The 25,318-nt window shown below is 46.0% G+C and overlaps 1 protein-coding gene across 1 annotated transcript in view; it reads left to right on the plus strand.

The window, feature by feature from the left end:
* SCFD2 (sec1 family domain containing 2) overlaps positions 1–25,318 on the plus strand; it is a 442,153-nt gene that overhangs the window by 401,168 nt on the left and 15,667 nt on the right. Inside the window, exons 6-7 of the mRNA XM_045997260.1 lie at positions 4,276–4,421; positions 16,632–16,766. Of these exons, the coding sequence (XP_045853216.1) occupies positions 4,276–4,421; positions 16,632–16,766 (281 nt within the window). The remainder of the gene's footprint in view (positions 1–4,275; positions 4,422–16,631; positions 16,767–25,318) is intronic.

The raw sequence follows: 25,318 nt of genomic DNA on the forward strand, positions 1-25,318 counted from the left end.
AATGTGATAGCCTTATTTTTCTGTTGGGTTCCTTGGAGTTTAATTTACCAGCAATCTGTAAATGTTTCTGTCATACAATCTGCTCCACAGTGAACCTAACTCTCTGCAATTACACATTAATTTCAATGTACAGTCCCCAACTTCCACGAATTATCCATACTTTTCAGTAATCTATAATCCGGTAGACAATCCTATTCCACTCAGCCTACTCGATGAACATCATGTTACTTTCCAAAAAATTGAAATAGACCGTATGAAAGACTGGATGAATCTTTCCATTAGATAGAAAATGAATTACTTTAAATAAAAAATTTAGCCGAGGGGCACCTGGGTGGCTGCGACAGTTAGACAGCTGACTCTTGGTTTCCAGGCACGGTCCTGAGATCAAGCCCCACCTCCCTGTCCATGCGCAGCAGGGAGTCTGTCAGAGCTTCTCTCTCTTCCTCTCCCTTTGTCCCTCCTCCTGCTCAAGCTATCGCTCTCTCTCTCTCTCTCTCAAATAAGTCTTTAAGGGAAAAAAAATATTTCCTTTCTCCCTCTGTTCCAACTCCCCCACACTGCTTATGTGCTTTTTCTCTCTCAGAAAAAAAAAAAAAAATAGCCTATTAGCTGAATTGTGTTTTAGAGAAATAGAAACATTTTGTGTGGTATTAGAACAAGTGACCCATCTTTTATTTTTAAACTTGAAAATCTGGTACAGAATGTCCAACACTTAGATACAATTGATATTATTTCCCATATTTTAAACGACTGAGAGTTTAGGGAAAGAAGCTACACGAATGAGTGAGACTCCAGAACCTTCCAGGGTTTCTCCTGGTTGCTTATTGACTAAAGCGCTAGTTGGTCTGTCTCAGCTAGGGCTGCGGTGCCAAGGGTAAGCAGGGTGTGTGGCATCAGCCAATACCCTGTACCTTTGGATCTTAACCCTTTTTGGTTATGAGCCTCTGTAAGAATCAGAAGGCGGTTATGGACATTTTCCTCAGAAAGTGACACTTTCTCCTTTCCACAAAGCTTGACATAGAGTTCTCAGGAGATCACATGAGCTCCTGACATCCCTCCACACCTCCCTCCCCCTCACCACAGTTCACTGAACATGGAGGCTTCCTCTCACTGTGCTTGACCACACTGATTTTTTTTTTCTTAATGACACAAGTTGGACATTTCTGGAAACCAGGAGTTAAAGACCGGTCAGAGAATTTTTAGGATACAAAAATAAATATATATACTGGTCTTTGTCCCCAATTCCTGGCATACAGCTATTAGAGGATCTCCAGGGTGATAAGAATGTCTTCTATGCTAGTGGGATGACTAAGGGCTTGGGGCTCCTAACAGCTTCAGGGTGGGGGGCTGTTTGCGAGAAAAATAAGGGCATGTGTAGAAAATTGGAGTTTTCAGCCCCATCCCCCCAACCTCCAGGAAAGGGAGAGGGGCTAGAAATTGGATCAATCACCAGCAGCCAGTAATTTAATCAAATATGCCTATGGAATGAAACCACCATAAAAACTCTTAAACAGTAGGGTCAGAAGAGCTTCTGGACTAGTGAACACATCAATGTGCTGGAAAGGGGGAGTGCCTGAAGGGGGCACGGAAGCTCTGAGCTCTTTCCCACTAATGTTGCACTATACATCTGTTCCCTTTGGCTGTTCCTGAGTTGTATCCCTTGCAATGAACTGGCAACAGTAGGTAAAGTTCTCTGGTAAAGTACGTGGTTTCCTGAGTTCTGTGAGCTGTTCTAGCAAAGTATTAAACCTGAGGAAGGGGTCATGGGAACCCTCAGCGGGTAGCCGATCTGTCGGGAGTGCAGGTGACCATCTGGGACCTGCAACTGACATCTGAAATGGACCTGAACCCTTAAACTGCAAAGTCTGCCCTAACGCTGTGTACTTAGTGTCCAAAGTGAACTGAATTGTTGGACATCCAGGAGGTGCCCGGAGAATTAGAGAATCGATTGACTGGTGTGGGGACATTCACACATTGTGAGATGTATTGGAGGTAAAGACAGTTCAGCATTTTGCCCTCCCTTTAAGAGTAATTACAGATGATGATCCACAGTCATTAAGAGTACAAGTTCAAGTACTCACATGACACCCGGCTGTGAGTCGGGCGCCTTTGAATGTTCCTATATACGTTAGATACACTCCATTTTAGTTTTACCTTGTTTGGATCTATCTCTGCTTCCTAAAAACCATTTCTCCCTGTCAAAATCAACAAACATCTCCTCACTTCGCACCCACTAGGATCAATCAAGAGGGTAATCATGAGTGTTGTTGAGGATGCGGAAAAATCGCAACCGTCTTATACTGCTTGTAGAGTGCCAAATGGTGGGGTCATGTTGGAAAACAGCCTGGCAGTTCCTCAGAAGGCTAAACACAGAGTTGCCAACCCTATGGCAACAATTCTACTCCCAGATATATACCCAAGGGAAATGAAAACGTATGTCTACACAAAAATGTATAAAACTTAGCAGCCTTAGTTGGAATAGCCAAAATGTGAAAATGCATTCAACTGAGGAACACGTCTATAAAATGTGGTATATCCATACAGTGAATATTAGTCAGCGATAAAAAGAAACGAAGCAGTGATGTATACTACAACTGGGATGAGACTTGAAAACATTATGCTAAGTAAAAGAAGTCAGTCCCAAAAGATCGTAGGTCCTATAGGACATTTATATGAAATGTCCAGAAATGGTAGATTCGTAGAGACAGAAAGCAGATTAGTAGTGCCAGGGACCGGGAGGAGAGTGGAAAAGGGGAGTGACAGTTCACAAGTATGGAGTTTCTTATTGAGGTGATAAAAAATATTCTAAAATGAATTGTGGTCATGATGGTCATACAACTAACTATGTGAATAGACTAACAGCTATTGGGTTGTATACTTTAATTTTATGGTATTTCATTTGTATGGTATATGAATTATAGTTCAACAAAGCTGTTCCCCCTAATAATTATAGACTCCAAAAAAAAGGATCCAGGCCATGTGTGTTTGAATGCCTGTGGAAGTCCTGGTGTCCAGTGAGAGGGATTTGGGTGCAAGTACTGTATTTGGAAAGATATTTCGGGAAGCATAATCAGGAAGTAGGGAAGTGAGCCAGGGAAGGAAGGAAAGCCAACAGAGGGGCATTAATGAGTGAGTTATCATTGTGGGCAACTGGGGCTCCATCCTTCTGGGACTGAGCAAAGGCCCTGAAGACAACAATTCAGAATTGTCTCACCAGGGAATGAGAAAGCTGGGTTGTTCCAATGAATCCCGACTTCTAGGACTTCCAGCCTGCCCCACACAAAGGCCAAGCATGCTTCTACAACCAGAGCAAGCCCACAGACAAGAAAAGAGACAGAGACAGAAACACAGAGGCAAATAGAGAGATAGGCAGGCAGCTACTTGAGGTCGGAAGCAGAGTACACAAGAACTGTCCCCCAAACCTATGGTGATGTCCAGAGTGAATGAGCAGATATGGGCAGAGCATTGCCAGCATCTGCTCATGGGAGTGTCTCCTAACCACTCTGTACCTTGCTTCCTTGCATCCCCCAAATGGGGAAAATGATAGCTCCTATCTCATAAGGATGCTATGCAGATGAATGAGTTAACGTATCTGAGTATTTGAGACCACCCAAAACCTAATCTAATCTGTTTTTTTTTTAAACTTCTGACTTATCCATAATCATTTCTCTTCTGAATGGGTTTCTAACAAGATAGAGAAGAAATCCAGCTATTATAAGTGTCAAAGAAAAATAGAATCATTGCCGAGAATAGTCTTCATATTAGACCCTCTTTGTGTGTTACCAGCTTTGAATGGCTGCATTTTGAAAGGCACCATATGCTTTGAGAGCACATTAGGCAGACACCCATCCCAGCAAGATCTGTCCCCGGAACAGCTCTAGCATCTCTCCGTCTTGCTCTTACATTTTCTGGGAACTGTTGGTGGGATTCAAGTAAGAGGGGTTCATCACAGCACTCTCTGGTACTTTTCTTGGTGTCTCTTCCTATTTTCCCAAAGCTAAGTTCTGAGGATAGTAGACCTAGGGAGCTTTCATTCTGTGAAGCTTCTATAGTGGCCACCATCCCAGAAATTCTGAGTTCTCCTTCTGTCAAAGGCATTTACACTTGGTATGTTCCATAGCTCGTGGAAGATTAAAACCACCCAGTTGGGGAACAGCCAGGGTAAAACAGGGTGAAAAAGAAAATCTAACCGTGTTACCTCGAGCTCAAGCCTCCATGATTAAAACTTAATTTAAAGATGTGTTCACCCAAGAAAATCTCTCTGGATTGTTTCAGGCTGTGACTCTTCAATGACGCTGACATTTCAGAAATCCAAAATTGCTGCGGATAAGCTCTTTGCCTCGCTTCAGGATATTGCCGGAGCTCGGAATCTCATGAAACAGTTTAAGTCTGTATATGCTCCTGGAAATCATACCCACCAGGCAAGTACATATGTCTTAAAGTAACCATCGAGTCTGTGTTGTATTTTTAGGCTTCAGGGACTGCCAAGTGGAAGTTCCATCTTAGCCTCTCTAAAACGAGGGATTTGTTCTAGATGAACACCAAGTCCCCTTCCAGTTCAGAGTTCTGGATTCCCCTGGATGTGAAAGCCTCTTGGTGCATGTGCACTTATAGGCTTGATGCGGGGAGAGGAGCCCTGGAATGGGAGCCAGCCATTGCTCTGTTGCTGTCTCATACTTATCTTGTAAGAGGCAAGTCCCTTTACTTCGTTGGGCCCAGTTGCAATGGGTGCAGGCCAGGGGCTGGCCTTCTGTGATTCCCAAGCTTCTAGATCTAAGCGCTCCCTAAACATTCTGAATGATTAGAACAAGATGACCTCATCATGCTATGGCAAGGGAAAAAAGTTTGTGACAGCAAAACCTTTGTTATTTAAAATTTCCCCACCATTTCCTAAGGGCAGTGGGGGAACTTTTAGAAAGGTATTTTGAACAGTGAGTAGGACGATAGTATGGGAATCCTAGATTATAAGCTCAGTGAGGGAGGGGCCCCAGAGGGACCCAAAAGGAAGCTTAAGGAGTGAAGAAAGGCTGGAATCACAGAGGCTAGGCAGTCTCTGTTGGACAAGGATGGAGGCACAGCTAAGGTTCCTAGTGGCCAAAGACAGCTATGAAGGAAGAACAGATGTTTCTAATGGGAAAGATCATTAGGGGAGTGTGTGCGAGCATCTTCTCCTTCATCTCCCAATGAGATCTCAGTAAAATCTACTCTGTTTGCTACAGCTGCTTGGGGAGCTGAATGTGCTGTTGGTGGGGACTCCGCTGTAGCAAGGGGTTCAGCTTCAGGATGCTGACCCTTTAAGGTGGGCATAGAGACAAGAGCTAAGGTTATCTGCGAGAGTAGCCCAGCCAAATCCAAACTCTTCCTCCCGTATATTCCTATAGTAGCTGATACTTGAAGAGTGCCCCCCCCCCATTGCACTTGTCCTTTGATCCTCACAAGAAGTAAGCCAGGGAAGCATTTTTGCCCCGAGATCCAGGAAGGCCACATGATTTGCCACAGACCCTCCGGTGGCCAGGGCCAGATGCCAGGTTGTGGCTGCCATTACGAAACCTCCTCTCCACTATACCATGGATCTCATGGAGGCTCTAGAAGTACTGATTGATGGTGCCAATGGGCATCGGAAATCACCCACCAACATATGAAAGACCTTGGAAACTGACTCTTGACTTAGTAATGTCAATGCCCGTCCTTTGTTCAATGACCTGAGAAACTACCACAACAAAATACAGATAAAGTCACTCAGATAAACTCATTCAGATCATTCATCATATGTAGTCTAGCTGTTAAAAAAAATCACCAGTCTTAAACATAGCAGTAGGGACTAGTTCTAGAAGACAGAGAACTGGTGATTTATGGTGAGATTTAGACCAAAGAATGTCAAGAAGCAAGCGACTGCTGTAATTGGCAAAGGGCAAACAAACCACCAATTAATAAGGTCTTTTCAGTTTTATGATTATCATTGTGACTAATTTAGCCAAATTCGCATAAACATGCATTATCCATAAATCTTAGGCATGATAAGGACAGTGATAAATTTTCTAGACTTTATCTCTGTGCTGCCAACTCTGCCATTTCTCCAGACCCAGAACCCTGTCCTGCAGCCATTGCCTTTGGAAAATGAACTTTCCTTTGTCATATATACTCTCCTACAGCGAGTCAATGACATTGACCCTTTCACTGAAAATCCTAAATGTCAATGAGTGGGAAGTAGGGGCAAAGTGGGGAGTTATGTGTGTATCTTAAAGGGATTTAGTAAATAATGATCCAGACACATGCTCTGAAATGTACGACCATTAAAATGAATGAGGCAAATCCAAGTGTGCTTAGCAGAACTGTATGTGAATCCTTGGCTCAGGCTCTGCTTCTTGGAGAGCTCAGACCAAAACAGAGGTTTATGATCAGTTAGGTGGGGGAAAAAACATCATTCTGTCAAGCATTTTTCTACCTTTGTTTAAAAAATAAAAAATAGAAAGTATATGGATATGTATATTTAATATGTCTTTAAAATTAAGGAAAACTTTATAACAGTTGCCTTGCAGACGGTGGGAAGGGTTAGATGGACAAGGAGAAACTCTAGCTTCTTGCTTTATGTGGATAGAGAAAGTTTTTGTTGGGATTATGGGTGGCTTTTACCTGTTTGGGTTTTTGGATAATTTTTGAATTTAAACTTTTCAATCATAGATATAGGCTCAGTGAGGATAGTAATTTTGATCTCATTTGTTCACTGCCATATCCTCAGTGTCTAAAGTGGTATTTTCCATATAGTCAGTGCTTAATTATATTTGTTGGGAGCATCGTGAATGCAATACATGTTTTTATAATATTTCAGAGGATTTGGGGGCATGCAGACTATGTACAATGAGAAAAAGACAAATGTCAAGACTAGATTCAGAGTCCAGCTGTGTCTAGTTTTGAAGGTGGGCCTTGACTGGGCAACTCTCTGTCCATCTCTTCTCCCAACTTGGTCCTCAGCCCTGAGAGTCCTGTAGGGGCAGGTGTGTGAGGGGAATGTGCTTTCTATGTAGCTCCATGCAGTTTCTACGCAGCATCTAGTTGAGATGTTCTGGGCTCTCTGGGATACCCAGGAAGGCACTAGACCTGGTGCAGCCCCAGATTCCTATTCCAGCTCTGACCAGTGCTATGAATTTAGGCTCTCTCCCCTGGATCCTGGGGCCCCTACCTGCCCCATATTCCCTCCTAGCACCCCTCTCTCCTACTCCGGAGCTCAAGATGCCTCCCAGAACCACTCCTGTTGCACCTGCTAACATCTGAGGCATCTCTTCTTTGACCTCTGTCCTTTAGCCCTTTGGGAAAGTGTATCAGCCACAGCCAGAAAGCAGACATCGCTTTCTTCATTTCAAGGAGAATGTGATTTCATGCAAGAAGTCATGTACGTATAAAGTCTCTGGGAGAGCTGGAGGAGGGGAGTCTAGACTACATCTCCAGAAATGATCCCAGAAGATCTCCGCACACCTGGCTCTCCAAAGGAATCAGCCCTGCTGCAGCCAGGAGAGTGGGCATGGTGGGGATCATGAGCTCTTGATGGAAGCTCTTGACTTGCAGAGGAGACTACCAAAGCTAGGCATGGCGTCCATGTTTGTTCACCGTGGGATTTCTGCAGAGCCTTGCTCAGTGCATGCTTCCTAGGGGTTGACTGTGTGGATGGATGGATGGATGGATGGACAGATGGACTGAAGGATTCTGAACTGTGATTCTTACCCACTATGGCATTTCTTATGCTCTTAATTCTTAGTGAGATGGAATTTAGCAACAACATGGGTTCACAGCTGAGCACAGAAGCACTGAGTTCAAAGGTCCAGAGCCCTATCTACTGTGTGACCTTAAGCAGGTGACTTTACCTCTCTGTGCCTAGTTCCTCCACTGCACAAAGGAATGAATAATAACCATACCTCTCTCAAAAAGACACTCAGATGATTAGGTGAGTTCATACCTGCAAAGCTCTTAGGACAGGAGCCGACAAAGACCACACTATGTAAGCTTTTGCTGCAACAGTTGCAGTGAAGGACAAAATAAGCCTCTTTTTTGTCCTCTTTTGTAGCATTTCACCTTTTCCTTGGCTAGGGGATGGGCCACACAGAAAGGGAGTCATTCTCAAGCCACTGCAGCGTTAGCTGCTCTGGATGGTAAGGGCTTACTGCTGACGCCTGCTGGTCTGGAAAGTTTGTATTTGTTCCTGGACTGTGTTGAGTGGAAAGCTAAGCCCCCAGTTTTGCCTGTGCAGCAAGTCTTATGGTTTTGTTTCTTACTGTGAATGTTCTAGTTTAACGGAAGGCTTAACCTCCTCCCTAAATGCCACCGTGTTTGATGTGCCGCTCATCCTCAGTTGGGGCATCAGGAGACCATTAGGCCCATGTCTCAGGGCGAAGAGCTTCTGGGACCTTTCAAGCAAAATATTGTCTGACTCTCGCATGACTTGCTTTGGCAGAAGCCTCCAAGTGCTGTGCTGGGCTTGCTGGGGGAAACTTTTCCACGGATGCCTACTGTCTTCTGGGCCTCTGGCTGGCGGAACAAGAGTATTTAGAACGAGCGGTGCCCGAGGAGGCCTGATTCATTTGGTGCCTGGTGAATTATGACTCTCGAACAGTCTGCAGGCGCAGTCTCTTTGTCAGCAATCCTTGCTTTTCTTTTCCAAGTGCTAAGCTCTCCTTCTTCTTCCTCCTGCTTCTGTCTTCCTCACTCCAGACCTGCTAGCACCCCTTTGGAAGGAAGCAACACAAAATGGGACGAAACTGGGGGCCAGGAGACTTGGCTCTGTCCCGTACCCCACTTCTAACTGCCTGTGTGAACTCAAGCAAATTAGTAAATAGCTTTGGGCTTAGTTTTTTGCCTTTTTTTTTTCTTCATATTGAAGTTGAAGGGACTACACTCAAAATTTTCCAAAGTAATCTGCTTCTGGTTTGAAGGAAGGACGGATGGGTGGATAGATGGATGAACAGATAGGCAAATGAACTGCTTTTTAATCTGCAGAGCAAACTATTTCCTTTAAGAAGATGAAAGGAGGAAAAAAATCAGTGATAGTAAAGCCAAAAATAAAAATAAATGAGCCATAGAACAACCAAAGCTCTCAGCAGTTTTGAACAGATGTTTTTCTATACCGTCATAGATTGAGACAAAATGAACCCTCTCTCTACAAGAGTATTAGAACCGATTTTGTGGGAAAGGGAGAAGAGCCTAGGATGGAGAGGGCCCATGGCCGCACCAACACCAGTCAGCAAAGCCAAGGGCAGCAGGGCGGACTGATAGGGATGTAGCTGTGGCAACAACTCGGGTTTTCTTGCAAACTGGTTATCATGGACCATATTAAAGGTGCACCAAATTCAGGAAGATGTTGGAGCTTAGACTGGTTTCTAGAAATTTTCTCTGACTTATGTATAATATCAGAAACTACTATTATCCTCAGTACCTTTGTTCAAGAACTAGAATCAGGTCAATAAAAGAATCTTCTAGACCTACTCACGTATTATATCCACCACAAGACTAACCAGAGACATAGACACAAATATTTTATTCTTCATATTTTGATTTAATATAGTATTTTTAAAAGTCTAGTTTGTTCTGGAAGAGATACTGGCCATTTAAAGGAAAAGGAGAAAGTTTTGGTATGAGATCAGTTTTTTTGAAACTTCAACTTTTTCACATTTAATGCCAATCAGGGATCTCGTTAGGCTCTACCAAACCTCTGGCTATCCTCATGAGGCTGTCATAAAGGGCCACATTATGATTTTCATAGTCCTACTCACTTTTGCCTTTATGGACCTCTTCCTCTATAAAAAAAATACTAAAAATTATATGGTACAATTGCATTGGTACAGAGACAATATTCTACATCAGAACATTATCTTTGACCTAAAAGTTCATTTGTTTCCTTCTGATTTTAAACTAGTACATTTCCACGGACCCCTAAAAGTTTTGTGGGCTCTGGGCACTGTGCCTTCTGTGCCTAATGGGTTAGTCAGCTATGGGGATAAAGCCCCACTTGGCACCAGTCTTCCTAGGACAGGAGCATAGCTAGCCATGAGGGGGTCGCATGCATGTTTCTTCCCTGGAGTGGTCCTTGTCACCCAGGATCTACCCAGTTTGGTCCCAAGATAAGAGCTTAGAAGTGAAGAAACTAGACTCACATCTAGAGAGGTTTGGGGGTGGGAGTCTCCTGGCTTAAAAACTTCATATCCTCTAGGAGCCAGTTTCCTGGAACAAGTCTGTGGACATAGCTCCCAGCGTTCCTCCAAGGGACATGCCCAGTTATACAAGAGTCATCGCGCCCAGAGAAGCCCAGAGCTCTGGCTTTCTGGCCAATATTTCAAGCTTTCTCCAATCTAATGCAATTTACTAAGCAGGGGTCATTTTTATCATAAGCCATCTTGCCTGGCTACAGTTTGACATTCTTCTCTTATCAGGTTTCCACGGAAACCGAGCTAGAAAGTTAACCAAAGGTCAAATTCTTATGCAGAAGAGGGGGGAAAGGGCTTAATAATCCTTTGCCTATAACAGGCAACTTGCCAGTTGAAGAAATAATTATATTAATGTTACAGTACAGACTTTACTGTGTGTCTGTGTCAGAGACAATGTTCCCTGAAGTCCATTTCCCTTTCCTCCTGGGCACAGTTTGACCACAATTTCCAGATTCCCTTGTGAGTAAATGTAGGTTTGCGACTAATTCTGGCCAATGAACAATGGGTAGAAGTGATACAGATCGCTTTCAGGCTGAGTGCATAAAGACTCTCTGGAAATCCTCCATGCTCGCTCTCGTGCGTCTGCTGATGAGGCACAGAGCTCCATGTGGGATTCTGGTGCCCTAGGGAATGGGGGCACCAATGGACAGAAGGCACCTGGGTAGCTGTACGATTGTGTAGGACAGAGACCCCTAGTGTTGTCAGCATACCCCGGATGTGATATAAGCAAGAAATAAATGACCAGCAACAACAGGAAAGAATGAATTTGTCAGTGTTTTTCATTCCTCTCCTCCCCACCCCCAAAGGTGAACCGACAGAGAATGTTTGACTGGGAAAATTAATTGACTCTGCCTATCTCTCTTAATGTTGGAGGAAACCTTACTACTGATCCCCAAGCCCCTGCCCAGCCGTCCCTAACATGGGGGGAGAACTTTGAGTAGAGCACCAGGGGAAGACAGCTGTCTCCCCTATCACTGCCTTCTATGTGGTCCTTTGCTGAGAGGTGAGCGGCTTCTGGCTAAATAGAAAATTCCATGACGGTCAGAGGTTTCTCATCTAAGAAGCCATTGCTGAAGCCCAGCATTCCAATCAGATTTCAGTCACATGATTTGGGACACAAAGCAATCCAACCTCTGTGGCTGAGAGGAAGGAGCGAAAGGTTCTTGTCATGAAAATCCCTAATTGGAAAAACTAAGAAATATGTTTGGGAAGAGATCATGAGGCCGGTACTGCGCTTATGCCTGAGAAAGTCCTTTCCCAAATTGTGCTCTTTAAATGGACAATGTTAGTCCGTTGTTCTGTGCTTACCTGTTTTTTTGTTTTTGTTTGGGTTTTTTTGTATTTTTTTATAAACATATAATGTATTTTTATCCCCAGGGGTACAGGTCTGTGAATCGCCAGGTTTACACACTTCACAGCACTCACCATAGCACATACCCTCCCCAATGTCCATAACCCCACCACCCTCTCCCTACCCCCCTCCCTCTAGCAACCCTCAGTTTGTTTTGTGAGATTAAGAGTCACTTATGGTTTATCTCCCTCCCAATCCCATCTTGTTTCATTTATTCTTTTCCTACCCCCAAACCCCCCATGTTGCATCTCCACTTCCTCATATCAGGGAGATCATATGATAATTGTCTTTCTCCGATTGACTTATTTCGCTATGTGCTTAGCTGTTTTAATAAAGGATTAGAGGTTTTCTATATATGTAAGTGGGAAAATCTATTGACGTCTCTTCGGTAAAGTATGTGGTTTAGTGTGCTTTTGGTTACAAATGAAAACAAAAAATGAAAGGAAAAAAGCTCAAACTGGCTTAAACCAGGAAGGTAGTTCATTGGATTCTGTGACTTAAAAGTGGAGAGAAGGGACGACGTCCAGTGGTGAGGAGCCCTTGCTGGGGTGATGCTGGTGGGAACAGCGAATTAAACGGGGAAGAGCAGGATCTCTCACTTCCCGCCGCCACTCTCCCTCTAGTGCCCCCTGTTGGCAGGCTACCCGGTCTAGCGTCTCCCAGCTAAGTACAGAAGACAGCTTGTGGAGTTGAGATACAGCAGCTTAATCACGATCACATCTCTGTAGCAGATGATTTTTCCACATTGCTGTCAAACGAAGAGATAATCCGAGAGAACCCAGCCAAGAAATCTGAGAAATGAGTATCACGGAGCTAGGTCAGGCAGTTAATTAATGAGAGCATTTATGCTATTGTTCTGGATTATGTGATGGGTTTGTTATCCGCTACTTTCTGTATGGAAGTTGTGATTTCTTTTCTCACTCTCAATAAATGTTACCTACATACTTGAAAAAAATAAAAATAAAAAGGATTTACAGCTTGCCCCGGTGGCATACAAGGATCACAAAATCCCAAGAATGAAGGTAGTAAGGGACTAGCCCTTGCAAATCTCTGCTCACCCCCACGGGGGACCCCAGCTCAGTGGGTCTTTTGTCCTGGCTGCTTCATTGCCCAGAGCTTAGCTAAAAGTGGAGCAGGGGAGAGGACAAGATCCCCAGTCCCCCCACACTTCCTTCTTTCCCCTGTCCCCCTCCCCCGAGGCTGCACTGGAGAGAACCATCACCCCCAGCCCACTGCCCCCTGCACAGAGGAGGTACTGAGTCAGAATTTTAGCTGGACGACAGAATTTTCCTGTGTCTGAGCTCCTTCTCCCATCGCAACTCTTCCTCTTCGCAGGAAACACATCCTTCGGAGAGCAACAACCTGGTTGTGTTTGTAGTAGGTTAGGGAACATACTCTCCCCTCTCTTAAACATGACAGCCTAAGTGTATTTCTCTGGCATTCCACTTCAAGCTATTCTATATATCTGCATACAGGCTAATAAATTAAATAAATGTAAGCTCCTGGAAGGAAGACATGGCCCTTTACTTACTTACTTACTCACTTACTTAACATAGCTCCATGGCCAGCATGGAGCCCAACATGGGGCGTGAACTCACCACCCTGAGATCAAGACCTGAGCTGAGCTAGAGAATTGGAGTCTGAACCAGCACCCCAGTTTCTTTATCTTCCTTTTGTACTTTGTATCAGTTAGAATTTCATTCAGTTGCAAGTCACAAAAATCTGAGAGCTAACAGCTTAAACAGAGGAGGGTTTGTATTGTCACGTCAGGTGGGCAGTCCTCATGCGTCCACGGTTAGGCTTCTGGAAGCCTCACCAGCCATCACAGCCAAGGCTGCTTCTAGCTGTGAGCTCCAGCGTCTCTGAGGGATGGCCCTGTTTCCCACCGTGGCCACTGTACTTTGGGCACTGCTTCCATGTTCCAAGCAGCAGAACAGAGAAAGGGAAAGAGCGGCCCTTTCGTTTTTGAAAAAGGAGCATTTGCGAGTCCCACTACCCTCCTGCTTACATCCCATTGATCCCATTGTCCAGAACTTTGTTACCGAGCAGTACCAGGCTGCAAGGACAAAGGAAAAAGTCAGTGAGTGTCCACGGAATGCTGATAAGGGAGCAGAATTTTGGTCAAAGGACTTCTCTTTGGAGAGCATTTTATTTTATTTATTTATTTATTTAAGATTTTATTTATTTGACAGACAGAGATCACAAGTAGGCAGAGAGGCAGGCAGAGAGGGGGGGAAGCAGGCTCCCTGGTGAGCAGAGAGCCCAATGCAGGGCTCCATCCCAGGACTCTGGGATTATGACCTGAGCCGAAGGCAGAGGCTTTAACCCAGTGAGCCACCCAGGCACCCCTGGAGAGCAGTCTAAAGAGATTAAAGTTTACGTTGAGAGTCAATGTCCAGAAAGGCTGAGATGACAGACGGGCTCTCCAGACAGTTTACTTAGAGATGATGATGTGCAAAATTCAGAGGCCATCCCACGACACCATTTTTCTTTAACATTGAAAATATTTATTGGATCATATTAAGATTCCAGAAGTATACCTGTGAACTTTAGAACATTTGGCCAAAGAAAAAATAATGTCCCCTACTCCCAGAACCTAGACATCTAGACATAGCCCTAATTAACATTCTGGTGTGCTTTATTTACTTCAGTCTCTTCCATACATAAATAATTTGTTAATTTTTAACAAGTAAAAAACAAAACAAAACAAACAAACAACAAAAAAACCACCATTCTTGCTGTTTGCAGTGGTGTTTTAACTGTTTTTGGAAAAGTGATATATTAAAAAGCCTCCCCACCAACTGTCCACCTCCCCCACCCCCCGCCCTTGTCCCTCGTCCTGCTCTCCTCTCCAGGATCACTGCTCCTGGCAGTCTCTGTAAATCCCATCACAATTTATCTTCTGTACATTTCGGCAGATATAAGCTTCCAAATCCTCTGGAACACGTCTTACAGAAATGCCAGCCCAACACACACACTGTTTCACCTTGCCTTTTCCACCCACACTTTATTCTTCTTTTTGCCAGATCAACACCAGAGCTTCTCCGTTTGCTTCCGTGCCATTTCTTCCTGTGGCTGTGACCCATTTATTACCCAGCTGCTTCTGATGGGCACTTGTTGCTTCCAGTCTCCTGCTATTACAAACAATGGCAGTGGCCTTTTATAGGTCTCATTTGCATATGATAACATATTGATAGGATAAATTCCTAGAGACATAACTGCCAGGTCAAATACACTTGTAATAGTGATAGGAGCTGCCCAGTTGCTCTCCACGCTGATTGCAACAATTTGCACGCCCACCAGCAAATCTATGAGTGTCTTAAAATCTGTCTTAATATAGCTTTAGAATGGGGAAGTTTGAATCATAGTGTTTGCTTTTTTTTCTTCTGTCTTAATGGTATTCCTTCTCAGTCTCTACCTTTCATAAGTATTTACCTGTGAGATCCCTGGGTATACGGGGGTAGGGAGTCGGTTGGACTAATGAGCATGAAGGCTGCACCTGTCCGCTGAACAGTTGCTGCTTTTCCCTGCATTTTATCCCTGATAGATGCACGTGACATTCTAGCTAAATGATAGTGTTTTCCTAAGATTTTATTTTTAAGCCATCTTTACACGCAACATGGGACTCGAACCTACAACCCCAAGATCAAGAGCCATGTGCTCTACCCACTGAGACAGCCAGGCGCCCCTAAATAATTGTTTGTTATTTTGATGGTTTGTACCCTGTTTTTTTCCTAAAATATTTTAAGGAAGAAAGTTGGAATAAAGGGAAAATAATAGTTAAAAAATGACTGTAAGGAAAGCAAGGTGAAGCCAAAGATGAAGTCAGTTCACCCAACGGCCTCAACGTTTTCACTTAACCCATGTACCAGTCATAGGTCTAGATGATGGTCTCTTGCTCTTTATTCTAGAACTTGCTAGAGGCAGGTCACAGATTTGGCCAAGGCCAAGAGCCAAAGAGTTCAAAACATCTGGCTCCATCGGAACCTGGCTCTTCCTAGGCGGTAGTGTGGAGAGGAGACAGTGCTTCTCTCGGCGTTCATGCTCCAAAGTCACATGCCCTGCGGGCTGGAGAGCGGAGACAGAGCAGGTCTGGGAGGAGGGCGGTCAGCTGGTGCGAAGGGAAAAACAGAGGATGAGAAGAGCTTGGTAGAAAGAAGAACAAGGCACGAGGAGTGGGGGACATGCCCAGAAAGTGCCCTGGTCCAAAACAGAAATACCGTCAGGACAAGCAGAGATGCACCACTGATCAGACTGTAGGAGCCGTAGCAAATCAACATCAACTTCACTCTACTGGAATTCTTACGGTACCACATGGCCTGCTTTTTCTAAGCCCTGACCTTGGCCACATTCCTGTTTGGCATCATGGCTTTGTTTTCTGGCCAAGTCCTACTTGGAGTGGAGCTCTATAGAGGAAGAAGGGATTGCGTTAGGCTTGGATCGTGGCAATACATCATATGAAAACATGCCAGTTCCTAGCAGAGGGGAGCATAACTCCAGTTCAGGAAAACTGGAGACCATCTTCATATCTGTGTCAAATGACAATACTTTGCTTTCCCGTATTCTTCATATATAAAATTGTCACTTTATTTTATTTTTGTTAAAGATTATGTATTTATTTGACAGAGAAAGAGATCACAAGTAGGCAGAGAGGCAGGCAGAGAGAGAGGGGAAAGTAGGCTCACCGCAGAGCAGAGAACTCCATGTGGGGCTCGATCTCAGGACCCTGAGATCATGGCCTGAGCTGAAGGCAGAGGGTTAACCCACTGAGCCACCCAGGTGCCCCAAAATTGTCACTTTAAACCCAGATTTTAAAAAGTAGTCCTACTAGGATTACAGCTCTGACAAGAGATATTTGCTGGTAGAAGGGGATAAGAATAAAAAATAGCATTAGGGTATTAGGGTGAAATTTACCCAAAAAAACCCCAATGTTGTTATAGTTGCCTTTTCATACACACAAAGCCATAGCCATTGCTCAGTGTCAGAATAAACGTGTTTTGCTTCATTTGGTGCAGATAAAGCTATCGTCTCTCCAGACAAACCAAACAAACCCTTTAACTTACAACACAATATTTTGTCTTTCCAAGGCATCCTACAAGCCATTGTTGAAGCAGGTTGTGGAAGAAATATTTAATCCTGAGAGGCCAGACCCAGTGGATATTGAACACATGTCTTCAGGCCTCACTGACCTCCTTAAAACTGGATTCAGCATGTTTATGAAGGTAAAGTAATCCTGATTGTCAGGCTTGCTGTCTTTGCTGGGCATGAAAATGCTGCCACCAATTCACCCTGGGGAGGACCATATAGGATAACATCTGGTGTTTGGGCTCCTCTGAAATCAGGGGCAATCTTTATTTAACTTTGGTGATAAGCAACCTGGCATTCCAGCCTTAGCCAGCTTCTTTTGACCTAAGCACTATGGTGTTTGTTTTTTTTTTTTTACTATGGTGTTTTTTCAATCGATATGTGAGGATACAAGCCCCCTAGGATAACACAAATGAGAACGTTTCTCCTCTGTGGCCCACATTTCACCTAATCCGTATACTAGTCCCAGGTCTTGGTGATGGTCTTTTGCTCTTAATTCTAGAACTTCTGTAGAATAGTGAATTACTCTGCTCAGTCTCACCCCCAAATCCATTCAAAAATGACTTTCGTTTTAGCCTGGTGGACTCCCAGTTGCCAAGGGTTAGACTTTCTCTGGCTAATATCAAGGAGAGGTCAAAATGACTGAACAGCCTTTGCCATGGGGATGAAAGGAGGAAAAGTACACAAATGAGATCTATTTTTAACTCACTATAAAGTTTCTAAATTTAAAAGGATCTAAACAAGATTACAGGCTGGCCTCCTAGTCTATGCCAGGATTTCAGTCGTAATAACTCTTGGAAATAACAGAATGTTTTGCCTACTTCAAAGTGTCTTTGAAATCATGGATTAATCTACAGAGAAGATCTGGCCTTTCAGAGTTCAATAAATGCATATGCCAGGAAAACTGGTCCACTCGAACAGCCAGAGGACAGAAACCAGACAATGAGACTCTAGACAAAGCAGTTAAGTGGGCCGGAGGGGCCACCCGGGTCTCCTTCCTGCTGCCTCGGCTTAGCACTGCCTGTTACTCCCTGTGGCAGATGGATTTCCCCCCCTCTTTGTTTGTTTGTTTGTTTGTTTGTTTTTAAAGATTTTATTTATTTAACACAGAGAGAGAGATCACAAGTAGGCAGAGAGGCAGGCAGAGAGAGAGGGAAGCAGGCTCCCTGCTGAGCAGAGAGTCCGATGTGGGGCTCCATCCCCCAACCCTGGGATCATGACCTGAGCCGAAGGCAGAGGCTTTAACCCACTGAGCCCCCCAGGCGCCCTATTTATTTATTTTTAGTAAATAATGTATTACAGATCGGCTTCTTAAAAGCGTGTTGGGGCTTCTCTGTCGAATGTAAGCCTAAGGTTGTCCAGTAGCCCTTCACGATGGCTAGTTTGTGTAGAAACTTCCAGACTAGACGTGGTCTCCAAACCCTTCTCCACTTGAGCACCCTCTTCGTTCCTTCACGGGCTTGGACTTCGCCCTGACAAGAGGCTAAAACGGCAAGTGTGGGCTTTCAGGGCCCAGGCAGGGAGATCTGAGGCCGGCTCCCTAGGCCCCGTGTGCTACCCCAGTCAGGTGGCTGCCTCCGTGGTTGGCCGGGAGCACAGTGACGGTTCCAGCCCGCATGCTCTCTGCTCACTGGACACGTTTGCAGTCGGTGGAGACAAGACGAGGCCTCCGTCTCGCTCTTGGCCAGCGATGTCCCGCAGAGACAACATTTCTTAGCAAATGGATCCTGTGACCAAATTCTTTTGGGAAACATTGGCTGAAACAAAAAATTGAATTGCTTCTGAGGGCACAGTGCCTTTCCTATGCTGATGGACTTTGCAAGTATCAGGTCAATATGGAGCCTCCCTTGTGGGAGACAGTTGGCTTGCATTTTCCGTTACTGTTTCATGAACCGTGACACATCACATTTTTAAATTCCCCTTCTACACTCTGCAGAGTGTTTTCTGCAGCTCTGTCTCTGACGAGAAGCTTTACTGTCCTAAGGAGGATTTTTGCCTAGGAAGATGCTTGGGGCCGTCGTGGGCTGCTGTGTTTCTTTGACTTCCTATCCCTGGGGTTGGGACTCATGAAGAAATGCTCTGGTCCCCTTGAGACTGATCTCACAGGGAAGTTCCCAAGTAATGCATTTCAGAAAAAGGAAGAATTTGTATTTTCCCAGGAGTTGTCAGAATCCATTCCTCAGCCCCCTGCTGCCAGGCTCTGCTCTCAGTTGTCAGGGGATGTCATCGGTCTGTAGGGGCTGGGAAGAGTCTTGGCGGGCTGGGCACAAAGCCATCCCCACCCTGCCACCCCAACGGAGAGGGGTGCTACATGGGCTTCCATGGCTGACTCTTCCCACAACACCGTGGAACTTGAAAAGGAACATTACCTCTGGCTCGTGCGTTCAAGGCTTGAACAAAACAAATGGGATAAAATGTAGAGAAGAACAGTCAGTAGGGCCTTGAGGACTAACTGCGATTTCCCAAGGAGCTCTGTCTTTGAGGTGGAGGGAAGCCATCAGGAGAGAGTGTGTTCTACTCTGCTCTAAGGCCTGTGGAGAGAAGAGCTTGCAAGACGTGTGTTTAAGAGTCTCTGCCTCAGGGGCGCCTGGGTGGCTCAGTGGTTTAAGCTGCTGCTTTCAGCTCAGGTCATGATCTCAGAGTCCTGGGATCGAGTCCCACATCGGGCTCTCTGCTCAGCAGGGAGCCTGCTTCCCTCTCACTCTCTCTGTCTGCCTCTCTGCCTACTTATGATCTCTCTGTGTCAAATAAATAAATAAAATCTTTAAAAAAAAAAAAAAAAAGAGTCTCTGCCTCAGAACCAAAGCTCTGTGCCGGAGAAGTCAAGGCCACTGCTGTTTGCCCTGACTGAAATCTGAACCTTGTCTGCGTCCTACCGCAACTTGTTACCATCTCCTTCCCGCATTGCTTTCATGTGCTTTCCTCTATAAAGGCTGTCCAGAGAAGTTCCCTGCTCTGTTCTGGTTATCTCTTGCTGCATAAGAAGCCATCCCAAAACACTGACTTAACGTACTGTTGATCACTGATTTCGTTCATGAATCTAGACTCCGGGCAGAGCTCAACAGAGAGCAATTCACCTTCAAGATGGCGCCCATGCGTGTCAGCAGGTTGATGCTGCCCATCAGCTAGTAGCCCAGCCTGGCCCGTGAGCAAAGGGACGAGGTTCCTCTCCGTCACTCTGAGCTTCCTTCACAACATGGCAGTTGTGTTCAAGGGCAAGCATCCTAACAGAGAGCCAGATAGAAACCTCAGAAGTCATGTGGTGACCCATCCACAGTCGAGGAAGTTACACGTACACAGCTGGGTTCAAGGAGAGGGGATACACTCTCTTCCTCTTGGAAAGGGAGCAGGAACATGAGAAGCAGAAATTATTGTCATGGCCACTTTTGGAAAACACAGTCTGCACTCGGCCCAAATATGCCCTTGGCTGTCTAGCCTGACAGGATAGCATGTGGCAGATTCTGAGAGTTTTCCCTCCAGGCTAGAGGATAGAAAATTCTCTGGTGCTCTTGACATTGGTTTCAAAATAAGTGCTCCCAGAAAGGTTTTGATAATGAGACACCTGCCTGTTTGCCATAATTTTTTTTAGTAATATAATCTCAAAACCAATCAACAACGAACCAACCAACCAAAACCTTCCTGCCTGATAAAACACTACAGGACTTTCCTCTGCTGGGTTCACTGTGTCAGGCCCTGGAAGGTAAAGCAGACAAGCTGGGGAGAAGAGCAAGTGTGCCCACAAGACCATTCTTTGGATGGTTCTGAGACAGTGTTCCGCGTCAGCTACGTACACTCGTCAAACAGAGGATAGACTTGTGGTTAGCCACATAAAGCTGTGGGCTTCAAAGGGCAATGCCCTGGAGGGAGGCGGCGGGACTCTCAAACTGGGGAGAGACAGCTTTGGCAGAGCCTGACATTCTTCAAACAACCAAGCATTTCTCCAAGATGCTTGTGCACAGAGCACCTTGATCTCCTTACAGGAAAGCTTGATAGCGATCTAATAAATAAATCGAAACATACCTTACCCCTCTCACTTCAACGTTAATTTAATTTAAAACTACCATGTCTAATAGGCAGCACTTTTAAAAATGCATTTCTGGAATTTGTGGTTTGGATTTCAGTCTCCTGAAAATAATAGACTTTATATCTACTCCATGTGTTTGGCCCCTAACTTGTTTTGACTAAAGGACATGATTTGCCAAGATGTTTTCTCTGCTAGAACTGGCATGAGGAGGGTAGGTTTTATCTAATGAAATTGCATGAGGCCCTTTTACCTCCTTTTATCAATGTTTTTTAAGAAGGTTTTTGTTGTTGTTGTTCCATTTCCTATGTGGCCATGCTTAATTGGAAAATATTAAAAGATTTAGGAAAAAGACTCAAAGAAGACCCAGTGCTCGCCTCTGGGCCCTTTTCTGAATTGAGATAAGAGCTCCGTCGCCTTGGGTCCACAAGGGCAGATGGAAAAGCTGCTCAGCAGGCCCTGAGAAGCTGGTAGTGAGAAGAGATCAGAATTGAAACTCTTTCAGTTGCAATGAAGATACCAACAAAATGCATGACTTCATCATTTCTTGTGAATCATTTGTGGCGAAGACTGAGGAGGGTCTCAGGAAGCTCAGGGCAGCCGTGTGATGGGCCTCAGGGAGGATGGGGACTGAGACCTGGAAAAGCCATCAGGAACCCAGACAGTTCTCTGGGACTCTCTCTGACCTGCAGAATATGGAAAGCACCACAGCCGGCATAGCACAGGTGCTCGCTAAGTATTTGTTGAGTGAATGGCTAGGTCGCGATGCCACAGCCCTTGGTTTTTCTTAAGAGCTCAGCTTTGGGGCGCCTGGGAGACTCAGTTGGTTAAGTGCCTGCCTTTGGCTCAGGCCGTGATCTTGTGGTCCAGGGATCGAGCCCCACGTTGGGCTCCCTGCTCAGTGGAGAGTCTGCTTCTCCCCCCGCCCCACCCCGCTCATGTATGCACTCTCTCTGTCTCTGTCTCTCTCTTTCTCTCCCAAATAAATAAATAAAATCTTTAAAAAAAAAAAAAAGAGTCGAGCTTTGACTGAGCCCCATCTGTCTTAGGTCAAATGTCTTGATTCCCAGGGAAGGATCTGGAATTGGCCCAACTGAGGTCCACAGCCCTTTCCCAAACCAGTCAGCTATGGCTGAAGGGGATCACATTGCAACCATATAGCTTCCAGGAGCGCACCTCACAACCATGGGGGTAAAGGAGACTGTTCATGTATGGGACGGAAGTGCCTACAGGAGGGGGTGAAGGCTGCCAGGGAGATGAAGGGCAAAAATGATGAGCCTCAGGTAACATTGGCCATCAGGTTCTTGGACTGTAAGAGCTGGACGTTCCTGTGGATCATCTTGTCCAGCTCGTCCTTGTTTTCATAAGCAAACAAGACAGAAAGGTGGGGGTGCCTGGGTGGCTCAGTGGGTTAAAGCCTCTGCTTTCAGCTCAGGTCATGATCCCAGAGTCCTGGGATCAAGCCCCACATCGGGCTCTCTGCTCAGCAGGGAGCCTGCTTCCCTCCCTCTCTGCCTACTTGTGATCTCTGTCAAAAAAAAAAAAAAAAGAGAGAGAGAGAGAGAGAGATGGACTATTGGTGTATGTGTTACACTTAATGGCATTTCTGACGAGAAGTGAACAGTTCGGCATTTAGTGTCTCTTGATTAACTCAGCGCACTTCCTGGAATTCCTGTTTGCAACACTATTTATCCTCATGGTTTTCATTTCCTTCTTCTTAACTATGCTTCCTCCTATGAGGTAAAGTTGATTTGTGTCTACCACCAGCTAAATATGACCCATCATTTCTAGTGAAATGGGTTCTCACAGTTGGAATCATTAAACCAAAGCAAAAATGGGTTTGGGCAGTTGACGAACTTCGTCTGCCTGTGAGCGATTACCGAGCCTCTTCTGCGTGCTCACGCCTGTCGTGGGCAGGGAAGTCATGGGGACGAACTAGATAGCCCACCTGCCCTGGCCCGGCTCACTTTGTATGGCCTGCAGCTGGCTCAGACGATGGATAGGAAAACGAAGGACCACGGGGAGGAGAGAGAAGTGGTGTGCCAGACGGGATGCGAGGGGAGTCAGACCGGGAGTCAGAGAGAAACTTCCAGAGGAATGGAGTACCATCAGCACCGTGGGAGTTAGAAACAAAGTGACCCATGCTGCAGTTCCCAGTGGCCGGAGCTGAGGGCAAATGTAGGGAGTGGAAGAATATGAGGACAAAGAGGGAAGCAGAAACCAGATCAGGACAGGCTAGAGGTGTGAATTTTGACCAGAACACTGAGGCGCCATTGAATGGTTGTTAGGAATCTATAATAAGTTTATAGGTTACAAAGGTGATCCCAGGAGTAGCGAGTATTGGGGGGACACGTGGCTAGACCCGCATCCGGCTGCAGAGGGATGGCAGGCCGATGAGGAGATCCCGAGCTCAAGCAGGGCAGGGGGTGTGAGGGCAGGGGTGTCATGCTGGCGGATTCCCCAGGGCAGGGTGTTGCTCGGATTCAGGAGATGAGAAGACACCGTCTGGGGTCATTGGCCCAGTGTAGGGTGACTGCAGGAACGATGTTAACATTCTCTCTGACTGAGAAGTGGAATGGAGAGCAAGAGGACTCGCGTTTGAGGGTTTAGCTTTGCAGTTCCACAGGCCCTGGGCCAACAGGAGCAATCTGGGGCAGTGGAGGCGGGTGAGCCACAGACCGTGGGCAGGGGCCAGGTCACCAGGAAGGGCGTCTGGGAGGAGAGCAGGGGCAGAGGCCCGAGCATTCGGGGACACAGCCTGTCATGGAGCAGGTCAAGCGAGCCAAACCCTCTAAGGGAGATTCCAGGGGCGCAGGAGAGAAACTGAGGGAGTGGGGGAAGTTTCCAGAAAGAGGAAGCCACCCACTGCCGCAGCTGTGGCAGGGAGGTCAAGCTGAACAACGGAGTGTTGCTGCCCGTGTGGAGACGACCTGCGACGTGCTCCAGTGAGGAAGTTTCCAGCAGGAACCTGCTAATTGGCCGAGGCTGCTAAAAAAAATGAGAAGCTTGGCCTTGAGAGATGAAAGCTATCAAGAACGCTTTAGGTTTGAAGATCTGTTTATAAATGGGGGTTGTGGAAGGTGCTTCGTTCTGCAGTGAGAGAAACTTGGATTTCAGTCTCCACTGTCCAGCTCACTGAGACTGGGAATGACTTACTCAGCCCTTCAAGCCTCCCCGTGTTGAGCTATAAAACAGAGTTTCTACCCACTTCTCAGATTCTCCGTGTCACATCGTGTCCCGCTCGCCCCACCCCCTGCTTTCTTTTCCTCCAGAGCCCTTCCCACCTTCCTTCCTCACCAGAGTGCTGGCGTACTTCGTCATCTTCTGTTTGTGTAGAAATAGAAATTCTGCACCAGCAGCTGGTCTGGTCTGCTCGTGGCCACATCCCTGACATCCCTGAGACCTGGAACTGCGTGGGGCCCCGTAGTTGCTCACTAAGTGTTTGTTGAGTGGATGGATAACTGAGTAAGCAGCACCGTGCTCAGCCCACAGTGTTGGGCAGTGGTGGTGATCACACTCGGGAGAAAAGCCATTGCCAAACCCATCTTCAGAGTCGGCACCCCTCTCCTCAGGGCCGAGTGCCCTTTAAGGCCAAAGTGCCTGTCGCACTCTCTCCCTTCTCCAAGGCTCCGCCATTGTTGGAGGATGGGGGCCTGACCCTTGCTGGGGCTGGGGGCCAAGGAGTCACACGTGCAGAGAAGCCGAGTGGAGGAGAATCAGCAGCAGGATTCCCAGGACTCCTGGAGGGAAGCGGAGGAAACCCCCGCTCACCAAAACCAATTGGGACAGCAAAGAGCTCTCAGGCTCCACAGCTGCAGAGAAGGTGCCCGAAGCCTGGACCTGCATAGGCTCAGGTGCATGGATGGTGGAGGGAAACTGTCTTCTCTGACCAGAACCCACATCCGAAATCTCAGCCAGCAAAGGCTCAGAAAGTGAAAGAACAGGGAGTCTCACTCGCTTTATTAATCTGCACATTTGCAGCAGCTTACATCTGTCCTCCTCCTTGTCCCTTATCCTGGGACTCACAGACACCCGGGACGCTGCAGTGTGGGCCTGATTATAAGGAATGTGTTATTCTGATGGAAAAGACTTCCAAAGACTCTGCCTCCCAATAGCCTGCCCACTGGGCATGTTCTAGAAGGAAAGTCTGGTATCGAAAAGTAAATCTAAACAGAAACCAAAACATTAATGGGACCCTTTTATGTGTACCAAACCCAGAGTTCGCTCAACTCGTTGGCCCCAGGGCATTGTTCTTTGTTGTTACTGTTCTTTGTCTCCCTTTCATCTTTCGATCCATCCTTCCAAGATTCTAGCAGCGGACTTCAGAGCCCAGACTGTCTGGAAAGCATATGTCTTTGGAACATACTGTCCCACTTGACGTTCTGGAGCCAGTTGTATTTCTTTCCAGGATCAAGTGAGAAACAGCTATTTGCAGGGCTGGAAGAAACCTCAGGTTAGCTTCCCAGCCAGGAAACATCACACTTGAAGCGAAGAAAGAGTTTCTTAAAGATCTCTAAGAGAAGAAGGGTACCTCCAGTGAGCCTGCTGGTCTTCGGCATTCGTCCATGCATTTATTTTATTCGTGCGACATTTGTGGGAAGTTTACCATGAGCACGGTTTGTGCTCCAAGCCCGAAATCCCAAAATCCCAAGATAAATATGATCATCC

This window comes from Meles meles, chromosome 2 (genome assembly GCF_922984935.1).
Source record: "Meles meles chromosome 2, mMelMel3.1 paternal haplotype, whole genome shotgun sequence".
NCBI lineage: Eukaryota > Metazoa > Chordata > Mammalia > Carnivora > Mustelidae > Meles > Meles meles.